Genomic DNA, 13,193 nt, shown 5'->3' on the forward strand with positions numbered 1-13,193 from the left:
TGAGCGCTCGATCCACGTACGCTTCTTCGTCCCAAAACGCGAGCACGTTCCATGCCTCTCTGCGTTTGGGTCGCGGTACATGTTTCGCTTCGACTCCGTTTACAACAGCTCCGCACTTGCAAATATGCTCTACAGCAGAGTCTGAATAAACGCTCGGGATCGCTGGCCTGACCATCGCATAATCCAAGAAAAATGCTCGCCTGTACCCGTCGCCCACCCTCCCCTCCTCCTCAAACAGAACCTCCTTCCCTTCACCAGCCTTACAAAGCGAAAAGGGACTCCCCCCTCTCCCTTTTCTGCGACCACCGTTAAGGCTAATGGCGCCATCAGGCCAGCCGTCGAAGCCAAAGCCGCGCCGTTTTACGACCGCCGAGAGAGGGGTATAACGGTCACGTTCCCTACGGTTTCCGGCCAAGCTCCTCTTTCTTATGTGGACTCCTTCGCTTTCTCTCGGAACAACGCAGAAGACTGTCACGATGCGCCCATATACTGCTTCCGGTTCATCGCGCTGTAAACGCGCCACCGAACGGGAGCTGTACACTCCGTCCCACAATCGCTGTGCATCGCGCAGACTGCTACGCGGATAACGCATCAGCCAGACAGGAACGAAAACCGGCCGCGTATCTCAGAGAAAGGCTTGTCCACAGCGCGCCGCGAACCGCTCCGTCAGCCCTGCGATCAAAGCGCGTCCCGCACGAGAAGATTAGTCGCTCGAAACGGGGAAGTGTATACCTTCTGGTTCTCGTTCCTGACTGGCTGACGCAAGCTGTGTTTGTTTGTTTGTTTTGGAAGTAAAATGTGATTTACAGGTGATTAAACGAAGATGGGGCCGGAAACCGTAATCGACCAGTGTCAACAGCCACAGAGCTTTTCAGCATGACCCGTGAACAGCGAGCGTGCCTTACTCTGATTATAGCATGAAGACTGTGACCTTACAGTATGCGACACAAACCGCCGCAGCGAAACATCTCAAGGAAAAAAATGTGTAGCACTCTACGTGCGCACGTCCAAGGGCACAGTAGCGTCTTACGCGACACCACTTCTGTGCTAGAGACAGGCTTACGATACATATCGCGCACATCTTTTCGCCGCAATAGCAGGAAGTACGGGCAGACCAGTTCGCAAGCTCCGTGCCACATCGTCCACCGCGCTGACGGCCTTGTAAACAGTGCCTTGGGAAAACTAAAATGAGCATTCGACCCTGAATTCTGCCTTATCGATCTCTCGGCGCTGGAACGACAGTCCTGGTTATGCAGTCGAGTCCGCTTTCCCTGCAGCAGCCATCCCCTCCACCCCCCCCCACCCCCCGGCCACGAAGTGCAGCCACGTGGCTCATAGTCAGCGGCGTTCTTTTGAGCGTTGTCCCAGCAAACCCCCGACAGCCTTCCTTGAGTTATACGCGCAGGTTGAGCTGAAAACAGCAAGCTTAGCTCCTGTAGTGATGAACGCGTAAAATGGGTGATTGATTGATTGATTGATTGATTGATTGATTGATTGATTGATTGATTGATTGATTGATTGATTGATTGATTGATTGATTGATTGATTGATTGATTGATTGATTGATTGATTGATTGATTGATTGATTGATTGATTGATTGATTGTCTTTACCATTTCAAAGCAACGCTTCAGCTATTACAATACCCTAGTGTAGGTGCGCTGCGGGTTTGACCTATTTTACCTAGATTCTCTTAAAGCACACGCAAATCTAAAATTACACATGCGGTGTCGCATCTTCTCCCCGTCAGGACGTGGACGCCGCAGCTGAAAGGCGAACCCGAAGCCGCGCGCCCAGCAGCAGAATGCCACAGCCACTGACTGGGCCACCACCGGCGGTCTGAAATAAACAAAGGGGAAACGCGGAACGCAAGAACGTACAATCAAGCGGTGACGCAAAAGTAGACAGAGGTAGGCGGTAAGAGTAGGTGGGGAGCGGGAGCCTACTACATTTACGACTAAAGAAAAACAAAACGAACGTCGGAAGCAGCGCCGGCGGGGATCTCACGAGCAGGCAAGAAGGGCTGGTGGGAGGCCGCGAGGAAGCGACCGGTCCAACCCGTCGTGACCGCAGACAAACGGACCGAGCGTGCATTCGCGGTGTCCCACTTCTCCGGCCGGCCAAGAAGACGGCAACTCGAAAGGTGGGGGGAGAAACGCTGCGCGGAAGCCCCCCGCCCCCTGCAGTGAACTTCGCCAACCTTTCCCCCCGTCCCACGCCGATTTTCCCTTTTGTTTATTCTCACTGCAAAAACAACTTCCGCAATCGCCGCCACCGGCGTCGCTGCAAAAACCCACGAGGCCGGCCTCTGCAGTGTGTAACGCGGCGCACGACAGCACGCACACAAACCTGTTGCCAAGGCCACATGCTTAGGCTGCGCAGAAATGAAATGCGTGTATGAGGCGGCGGTTTATACCTTTCTTTTTTTTTTTCTCCTGAAAGTTACAGCGATAGCCATGAGTGCCGCCTGCGCTGCTACGCGGCAGACAAAGCCGTTTAATACAACAGACGACCGAACGTCTCACGCATTATTCTCGGCTGGCGTATGCCGCCGTTGCACGTTGCACCACAATTAACGTTTCCGATTTTTTTTTTCTTTGCATAAGCGTAGAAACTTTCATTTGCAACCTCTGAGCATTACTTTCTTGCTTCCATAGGGAGAAAAGAAATAAAAAAAACTAAATTATGTGACACTCTGCAAACCTTCTACTTCGTCGTGCAATTATGTCACACTGAAGTCGTATTCTTCCAACAATTCATTTTGTTTTCAGTTCTTGCGTTCTTATCACTCGTTGGCACGCAGTGGCCGATAGTGGGAATAACAGCGACGTGACAACCTCCAAGACAATGTTGAGAAAGGCGAAACGAAATGGACCGCCACAAAATGCAGTCACATGATCATCACGGAGCAGAGAAATTAGGTCTGTCTGGCAGAAAAACAACGAAACAGCGATAAAGCACTAATAAAGCAAAAAAAGAAACTAGCACGTGCTACTGTATTAGCAGACTGCTATATATCGACCGCATACACTGTGTTCACGGGAAGAGTTCGACTTGACCCAAAGAGTCGCTGGGAACCCATCGATTTTTCGTTGTGTGGAAAGGGTCCCTGTCCGATCTCAATTTTTCCGAGTACTAAACGACAGCCAAGAGAGCCACGTAGTCAATTCCTGCGATCCGGCTGATATGAATTCCGCTGTTTCTTCCACAGCCAAGAGGGAAAAAAAGATCCTCTCGATTCCTAATGCGCATGTTGTGCGGTCCGCCTCCCAACCACCGACAATGATGCCTTTTCTTACTTTTCGTTCGCCTTCTCCTTTGATGAGAACCGGAAGCTTCAGACATCTTTAACAATCGCATATTTCATTACTTAGTTCAGTAAAAAAAGAAAGGAAAACTTCATATCTGATGTTCTCATTGCCTTCACTGCATAACCAACTGCCTGACTGGCGACGCCCCTCCAGTAACCGCAGAGGTCAACGCCACTGCCCTAATGGAGCCTTCAGCGACAAAGCAAGGTTGGTGCATACGGGGCGTCGGCGTCAGCGTGAACGCAAGGGAGAAGGAGCGGACGCCGGACAGGCGCTGGTGAGAATGACTGGTACATACATCCGCCGTGCACGCCAATGGGAGTTGTATCGTTGTTTGTATGCATGCGTTACCATATGCACAAAATCACTAAACGCATTCTTTATTAATTAATTAATTTATTTATTCCAGGTACCCTTATGGCTACAGAGGCATTATTGAGGGGAATGGTACCATACAAAAAGAGGAATATAAAGCTTCGAAACACGTGCATGCACATACTCAAAGGTATACAAGTAACGACGCTTCCGCAATGCAAAATGCACACTGAAAAATGCATCACTGATGAAAAAAAAAGAAGTAGAAAGCTAAGTGTGAAGAGTTTTCAACGTCAACGAGAAAGAGAAATTCCCGTGTACGCCCTTTTCCAGAGGCAACAAACCGTTCAGAACTTGTCGAACTTTCCTGCCACTGACTTCTGCGTTATACCAAAAAAAGAATAAAAAAAAAGGCCACACGAATGTCAAATTAGTGTCGTCTCTGCTCGCGCGGCAGCTTAAAGGGCGCGGCCGATTGGCCTTTGCGCACGCCACGGAGCAGTCTCCGATGTCGCCACCGCTGGGAGAACGCGCGCCCCGCGCCATTCGCACACCTACCGTCCTCCAATCCGCGCATCTGTCATCATCGCAATGGGGGGGCCCGTCGCATCACGTATAGAAAGAAGGGAAGCCAACCGACGGACGAGTCCGGAATCGACGTCAACGAGTGGGCGTGCGCCCCAGAAAAAAATAAAGAAAAAAAGTCGGCGCCCTGTCGTCCAGTCGCCGTAATGAGCGCACTCGGCCCTCCGGTCGCTGCTTCGCGACCGCTGGCTGTGGCGCACGCATGGGGGGGGGGGGTTGCAAAAGCAGCGTAGCACTAGTGCGGCTGGCGGAGTGGAAATGTCGTCGACGTTTCTCCCTGACGCTCGGCCAGGCCGTCCATACAGTGGCGACCGGCTGTCGCGCGCTTTTCCTCGCACAAAGTTCCATCGACGCAGCCCTGAGCTCTGGGTAGATCAACAGCTTCCGAGCTGTTGCTGCCTCGGCCGACGGGACCGTCGCGGTACGCCGTTGTTCGTTCGCGTCAGATTTTGTTGGTTAGCGTAGGTCGTTTCTCGCGCTCGGGGACGACTGTCGTAACTTCGCCTGGCATGGGCATTCCGCGTTGTTCTTTTCTTCTTTTTTATCCGGTGTTTTTTACATATAGGGGTATCTTGTACCACACGTTATACACCACACTGTCAACATAAAAACAATGTGAAGACATTAGAACGACTGGCTTAAGAAGAAATGAAAAAAAAGAACAACATTTGGGTAACAACTTAGCGGCTGTCCCTTCAACTACGCGCAGCGTTCTTCATAACCCAATGGGCATTGTCGGGACGTTCAATTTAACATTTTTCTTTTTTTTTTTTACTGTCTACTTCACGTCTACATATCACCATTCACCTAGTCTTTAAAGCGAGTTTCGGACTGTAACAAGCTGGACATAACCGCAGGAGATTCAGTTCAAACATCGCATTTTCAAAGGCGTTTTCCAAAACTATGTACACCGCCACGGAATCGAGCGACTAAAGCATGAAGCGCAAAAGATGCCGGCGTGCAGCCAGACGATGACAATACGATCCCAAAGTCGATTGCCTTTCACTGCTCCGACATCGTCCACGAAACGGCTCAATGTTTCCTCAATGTACACTCCCAATCACCCCAGAGAGCGATGTAATGGGTTTGTCCAGAGTGCGTTCAGACTGACTACCCAAAAATACGAAGAAACTGTTTCGGAGATGCCTTTTCCTTCTTACATCGCCACACCACGTAACCCACTTTTGTATGTCGCTTCTACCGTTATTAAGGCACTTATCGGAGCGGCGCCAGAGTATTTTGAGACTCGAACGCAGCGTCAAAGGATGCCGCCGCCAGCGGTGGGTGTGATAACTGCGCGCGGTGTCTTTGATGCTTTCATCGTCGGGAAAACGCCGTGCACTAGAAAGCTTTATGGCGCAAGTAACAAACGTTAGTGCATGGAAAGCAGCGGAAAGTAACGCCATAGTGAATCGTCGGTATACGTGCTCGGTAACTGAGTTTGAAGGTCGCTCTCTTTGGCTGCACTTATAAAGGCGTGACTTAAACGCACAAAAACACTATGAGCTCCGTTCATGCGAGATTCATGCGACAAGGATTTACTGCGATAAAGCAAATGAATGTTTGATAATAGCGTTAGAAGTCTGCGACTTCGAATGGAAAGCAATGAAAGTGATTCTTTGATATCTGTGATGCTGCACAGTTGCGCGAATTATTTTTCTTTTGAAATAAATCATGACGCTTTTCCTTTTCCTTTTTTTTTCGTGTTGCTTCCAGTTTAGTGAAAAGATACATCAGAGGGGTTTCCAAATTATCGAAGCGTATTCTGCCTTCGGGCGGACAAGCGTAGTGCGTGCCATTAGTTTGGTGGAAGAGTTGGCCAAATACAAGTTACGTTTAATGAAGCCAGGTGCCTCGGATGGCCTGCTGGTCATGGTATGTGCTCGTTCCAGGATATATAAGAAAGCAAATGGACTGTTAGGCATCTATATGTGGATACACTTTGAATAGGAATGGCCCGAATCGCGTATGGTACCTCGGTTCATAGGAGTTGATTGCTGTCTGCAATCATGGTCTTTGTTTTAGAGAGGTTCTACCTGCCACTAGTGGCACCAAAATATCAGTCTATCCGGTCTGATTGCAATGCGTTCTATCTCCAGTCTCGCTCATTCTTCGGTGCATAATGCAGTCGTCCGCTAATATTTTCACGGTGGGAGATGTGTTTCTTGTGCCGCTGAAACGGATTAGAAATAAGACCGGACCCAGCGTTGAACCCTGTGCTGCGCCAAATTTGACACGCGGAATTCACGATGACTGGGTTTGTGTTGCAATCAGTCGGAAAAGCCTGAACAGGCAAAGTCAACTTTTCGCTCCTTTTTATTTTATGCGAAGCATACTAGCCGCACAACCACGCTCTTCCTTGCTGCGCCGCGCGCGGCCGCGTAGCTACCATTGCAGGTATGAGCCATTGTTCATTGCTGCGCGTCTCATATGCGGGTCTATTCTCTTTTAAGTTTGCTGTGTTTGTTATTAAGTTGCTTCTATTTTTATGCGTTGCATAATGCAATCACTCAGTTCAGCCCTTGGGCGCGGCCGGGCAGCCACCATTGACCTTTAGCGCAACCACGTGACGTGACGTCACGACAGCCGGAGGAAAAGCTGGACCCCAACTCGCGCAATATGCAACGCATTCTTGGCTTAACCAAGCTAAGCCTGGCCATTTTTATGCGAAGCATACTAGCCGCACAACCACGCTCTTCCTTGCTGCGCCGCGCACGGCCGCGTAGCTACCAATATGACGTCATAATAGCTGCAAAAGTGGAGGCTCAACTCGTGCGCTCGCTTGCGGCCGCGTAGCTACATAGCCGGGTCTCAGCTCGTGCGCTCGCCTGCATGAGTTGTTTCTTCGTCTAGCCGAACCAAATATAGCCAAGCAACAGCAGTTCACCAGGCTAAACAGTGGTTCAAGAACTAAAATAAAGGCTAGTATGCTTCTCATCCTGGGCTTAACCTTAGCTAAGCCACAGCAATTTTTTCTCTTGCCGGCAAATAGCGACGCCAGTCCACGTTTTGCCAGCGTTATGTCAAGATCAAAATTCTTTTTCTTTATTTCTTTTACGTTTAGCGTCCCGAAGCAACACATGGTCTAAGACAAACAACGTTGCGGGACGCTCCGTATTAATTTCGACCCCTTGGAGGTTCTCTAACTCGCTCCAAAAGCGTGGGACACGAGAGCCTTTGCTCTCCGTTATCAGCGGATTGGTGTCGCCGCAGACACGAATCGGACCCGCGACTTCGTGCACAGCAGGAGAACACGAACGCCGCGGACATTTTTTTTTTTGGCAGCCTACACATTGTCCCGAGAAAAAAAAAAAAAGAAGTCGTTAGCAAGTTCATTTTAATATGTGTTAGCTGTGGTCCACACATCTCCTGGACACGCTGTTTCCAGTGGATCTATTGATATTAGTCGATAAAAAAATGCGTAATACCAGCAGCTCACAGTCTGTCAATGGATTGATCCATTTATAGCATCCGCAGTAAAATGCCTACAGACTTTCTAAGACTGGTTAAGCACGTACATTAGTGGTGGTTTTGCCGTGCAGAGAGTGCGCACACCAAGCTGCCACCTGCTCGCCAGCGCGAAAAATCACCGCGGTCGGATACTGGCGGCGTCCCTCCTAAGGAGCGACGATATGCGGCCGCCTATACGCAAGTCCCTGTGGCGGCGGTTTCTCTCCAACACGCTAACGACTTGGGGGGGCCCAGCGTAGGCTCGTCTGGAGCAACACATTGGTCGCTCGTCGCTTCCCAAGCGCGCCTAAAAATTTATCTTCCTTTTTTTCGTGAAGGGAACACCTCGAAAGCAAAAAAAGAAAAGAAAGGAAGAAAGAATGAAGGAAAAAGAAGATTGTGAACCAGAACGAAAGTACGGTGATTTAAGTGAACTATGTTCATTCTATCCATATATATTTTTCGCAGAAGCACTGCGTGGTCCTTCTTCTACATGTCGCACGCACACATCCTTGCTGCCTGGCGATAGCGGTGCAGCGTAGCACCACCGTCCAACGTTGCTCTCTCGTTTATCCTCCTTTGCGCCTTCTTTGCGCTGCCATAAATCTCCTCTGTTCCATCTTTAAACCATTGCACACGCGTTCCTCGAGGCAGAATAAGTTTCGCCGACTTCCGCCTCGACAATTACTCCCCACTGCGACGAAGGAACAAATATATACGTTTCAGAAAAGCATGAACATAAACAAGCGCCACCTGACTAATTTACCATATTACTATTTTTCTCCGAACCAGCTTCGGTTTCGGTACCTAGGTGCATGCGTCACGACGTCATGATACACTGGCTTACTTCACTCCATTCGTATGATTGCAGTGCCTGCCACATGCGAGCTATATATCACATGGTGCTATATGTCACATATCACCATCACACCTAACCCTATCGTTGCAAGACGTCAGCAAATTTTACCCTGGGTCATGATGTCACAATAATGCCGATGACGTGAAGTACCTCACTTCAGTATCAAATTGAAAATATCCTATAATTGTTTCCAACCTTCATATTTGCTAAGTTTCCCCCTTTTGCGGAGGGAGAAGCGTATGGCAGAGTTTTAGTAAAGCTTCGAATATATCTGTCAGTACACTTCTCGAGGATGGATGGATTATTACATTTCTGGTATACCACATACATCGGTCTCGGCGCGAGCGGAGACTCTGTACACCAAAAATGACGCAAGAACGAAAGATGACCTCTAATTCCGCGCTAGTTTTTTTTTCTTCTTTTTGACGTCATGCGAGTTTGACAGCGTCCGCCCGGGGCTTGTTATTAGTCGATCGATGCGCAAAGCTTACAGATCATTATAAAGGCTATAAAGACTCAACCAGTTGAGTTTGGAGAACACTTCTTTCCTTTAACAAAAACAGCCAAAAAAAAACAAGCAAGAATAGTTCCAAATGCATGGCGTCACACTAACGCACCGTCGCTAAGGTTGTGGAGCAAAATTCAACATGCTAAGCTTTGCGCCTGAATTATCCTGCTAGTGACCAATATTATTCCGTGAAATAAATTAAAATCAGGCATTCGAAGCATACTTCATCGGACTTAACCAAATAATACCGAAGTCAGGCCAGCAAATTCCCTTGCACTTTGAACGAGTCCACTTTGCCGCAGCGAATGACACCTTGGCGTTGCGCTGTGCTAGACGAGAAATAAAAATGTCATTCGGAGTCGATGGCAGCGTCGATCGGTAAGTCAATCAGAACAATATATGCGTTGTCTTAGGAAATACTTCCAATAAAATTAACACCATAAATGGTCACGAGCTGAGCTGCTAAGTGCTGAGAATGGCGAAGCGGCGGTTTCTAAAAAACGAGACGGCCTTCATTGCCACATAAAGCGTGGCGGTTTCCACAGGCAAAGAGACTCATTGCATTTCAAAATAAAGAGAAAAAAATGCGTATTAGTGCTGAACCTGCATTGAGCATTGTGTTATTCCTTTTTTGAAGTACTGCTATTTAGGCTAGACACTTCGATGCAGCGAAGTGAGTTCGACGCTATATATGCACTTAACATATTAGCCTTTGCTGTTCCCGTTGCCGAACAAATTTGGGAATTCGAGTGAGCGTAACCGAACAGACCAGAGGAAAGCTGCCATACCAAAGGTCTCGTGAATGACGGGACTAAAGGATATTTTATAAGAGGAGAGAGTGAACACCAACAAGCATTCCGCTCTGACCACTTCCGCTTAACAAGAGACGAAGAAAGCTCCAGCAAGGACGTGGGGAATTGTACAAGCTACTCGACGAAGATTATTCAAGCTCGTACCGTTTTGTAATAATACGCCGGAATGGGTTCCATTTTCGCAATGATCCGTTTCACTAGCTATTACTTCTTTAGAACAGTCTCGCTGAGCGTACGATGCAGCAACGAAGGGTGAAAAGAATGAAGAAAGAAATGAAGTGGGACCGCTGCAATATACCAACTCCGTCCAGAAGTGCGCTGTCCGCCTCTGATCGCCCTCCGCGCAAAACCGACTGAATGGAAGCTTCACGACGGAAGGATTATCGACGCACAATGGCCGAGCCCTTCTCCCTTCTCACAACGCTCTAACGAGCCCTACCCTTCACCGCGCTGCACGTGTTCTTTAGGGCCACACACAAACTACTGCAGGCAACTCTGGCGCTGCCATCGTTCAGCTACACCACGTGAACGATGGTCAGCGCACAGATTTGTCTAATATCCGTGCTTGTGGCTTGAGACGTTGTAGCGGCGTTATTTACAGCACTTTACCTTTCCCAATTTCCAAGAAATCCTACTAGTTTTCCAAATGCAGTACGGCATATTAGGTTTCCGCGCACACGCATATTCATCGCGAATTGTCGCTTTCGTAATGCAGGACTTCCTCGAAAGTGATAACTTTGCAAAGTCACCGAGACGTTTGCAATCAGAAGGACACAATTTGGGCAAATTCGCAGGTCCTTGCGCCACCCGTCGTTCCCACGCTGGCCGAATAACCACAAAATTTGCAGCTCCCGTAGGCGCCAGCGCTTCAAATTTCCCTCTGGTAATTTTTGTAGGAATTAACTCTATGGGTGAGACGTAGTCGCTCCTCCCACGATCCCCCCCCCCCCTTTTTTTTTCGCTCCAAGCCACGAGTCATAAAGGCCAGGCCACGAGCCAGATAGATAGGCGAAAGGGCTCTAACCTCGGCGCCGACGTTGGGTTCCCGTGGCGCCTTGGGCAGGAAGGAGGCACCACCAGGCACATAGTCCAGCACCGGGTTCCCGCTGCCGGCTAGGCTGCGGAACAGAAGCGTGGTGCACAGCACCAACGCCAGCGCCGTCAGCGCCAGCTTCAGCATACGCCGCGTGTTACGGCGCATGGCTGCTGTGGGGCGCTAGCGTCGTCAGGAGGAACAGCGGCGACCCCCGGGCATCCTTCTTGCGGAGATGTTCTCCCCCGCTCGAGGAGTCGGCGGCTAGCCTGCGCACAACAGAAGAAGCGATAGTATTGGTTATCACTTACGAAAAGTTTGTACTGTGCTGGCATGCAACGTAACGATTACACACTCCGACGCTTCTCCTGCTTCCCTTCTCGTGCTTCGAGAGTGGTCTGAGCAGCGCTACATACACGTTATCACCGTGATCGGTCGGCCGTGAACTGTGCATGACAAGAAAGGAATAGAATCGAGCGAAAGCAATCCTTAAATTATTTAGGCGCTGGTTATTGAGAAGGAGAAAATGAGTGAGTGACAGGGAGAGGGAACGGGATATTGTATTTTGACAAGACCCCGGAGTCTATCGAATGAAACAGTAGAGCAGTGAAAGTTCAATAATCTAAACCAAAACGGAAAGCGAGTTATGACCCAAGCAGAACCAACAGGTCATGTATGTCCAAGTAGAAAAAAAAAAAAGGTATCTTTGCAATCTGGCGCAAAAATCGTCAGGTACAGAAGCCCGTGACCAGAGACAGCAACATAACTGGAAAATGAATGACACATTGTCTAAGACATGAAGAAGGCGCCGATACCGCTATGCTCTAGGACGTTTCCTAACCTAGCGAGCTGCCGCAATATCGGTTGAATGAAGTGCACGCTCATAATTTCGTTTGCAGCGGGCGATGTGTGCATTTCAAGATTAGCTATAGGCAGACGTTATTTTTTTTTTTTCATAATAAACGAAAGTTCGACGGCAAGTCAACGAAATACTTTTTTTTTTTTAGATCGAAAGAAAATCTTCAAATTATCAGAAAAGGCAACTAAAGTTTTCTAAAGGGAAAGTTAGTAGAAAAAAAATTTTGTTACTGCATTACTCGCTCAAGCGCGCGTTATATATTGTATGATAATCATTCAGTTATTTTCATTACGTAAAATAGATTAATTAGTTTCTTTGTTAAAAGCTTTCTAACAGATGTAGCTGTGAAATTGAATCTTGATAGTTATTTTTTTTAAGATTTCATTTACTAGGGACGCATTCAATAACATAATTAAATCCAGTTCCAAGATATCAGTTTACAAATCTCGATGCAAGGTATGTATATTGGGGCTACAGTTTCTTTTTTAAAGGCCTTCCTCAATCAACCAGATTGGTTCCCCGGAAATGCGCGAGGCCGAGGCAAGTTAGGAAACTGCACTTGCTCTATGTATACCGGAACGTAGCGTTGGTTTACAGCCATGTAGGTGGAATGCCAACATTTCCTTTCAAAACGGTTTTTTTGTCGTATAGTTCTGGTACAGTACTTTGAGGAATATCAATTATTTCAATTTATCAATTTTTAGGGACGCTAAGTTATATATGCCACTTTTTTTATGTGTGCATGATCCGTCGCCCGTTGTCACTCTCTGCCGCTGCCTCATCAGCCATTGATGTGCGTGTTGATGAGAACGTTGTTGTTGTTGTTGTTGTTGTTGTTGTTGTTGTTGTTGTTGTTGTTGTTGTTGTTGTTGTTGTTGTTGTTGTTGTATCAGCCGCGTAACAGCGCGTGCACAAAACTTAATTCTACAAAAAATATAAACAAGGAAGCAAGAAATAGCCCGCGGCAATTGATAACGGAAACGAAAGCCTTCAAAGCGCGCAGCGCCCGCTTAATATTTCAGAGCGGCACGAACGCTCCGCCTGAAGTATGCAGTACTGTGAAGCATATAACGTAATGATGACGTTCTCATATCTCGCACGAGCTAGACCACCTTAGCGTATCTCGCTTATGATACGGTGGCTCGACAGAGGGGAATAAACGCATTCAGGGTAAAAAAAAATTAATAATAGTCGTAACAGTAAAACGGCCTCTGGTCCAAACGAGCGCCATATGGCTCATCGCCTAACGGAAAATGTGCTTGAGCAGACAAACAATTCAACGTCGACAGTGACGTAACTTGCACGCGAGCTTCTTCGTAACGGCATAGGTACACGGGTCGCCACGAACGACATTGAGCAGCAACGAACGACGACGCGTCCAACAGGGCAAAACGATGCGGAAGGAAATACGCGACGGAGGATTGGTGCTCTCAATCCGCACGTCAATTCGTAAAGCGCGCAC

The 13,193-nt window shown here is 48.2% G+C and overlaps 1 protein-coding gene across 3 annotated transcripts in view; it reads right to left on the reverse strand.

Annotated features, from left to right (window-relative positions):
* Positions 1-13,193, reverse strand: part of LOC135914086 (putative polypeptide N-acetylgalactosaminyltransferase 10) — a 178,442-nt gene that overhangs the window by 120,662 nt on the left and 44,587 nt on the right. For all 3 annotated transcript variants that reach the window (XM_065446833.2, XM_065446830.2, XM_065446832.2), the window contains exon 2: positions 10,864-11,141. In XM_065446833.2, the coding sequence (XP_065302905.1) occupies positions 10,864-11,040 (177 nt within the window). In that variant the 5' untranslated portion in view covers positions 11,041-11,141. The remainder of the gene's footprint in view (positions 1-10,863; positions 11,142-13,193) is intronic.

Source organism: Dermacentor albipictus, chromosome 3 (assembly GCF_038994185.2).
Source record: "Dermacentor albipictus isolate Rhodes 1998 colony chromosome 3, USDA_Dalb.pri_finalv2, whole genome shotgun sequence".
Taxonomy (NCBI): Eukaryota; Metazoa; Arthropoda; class Arachnida; order Ixodida; family Ixodidae; genus Dermacentor; species Dermacentor albipictus.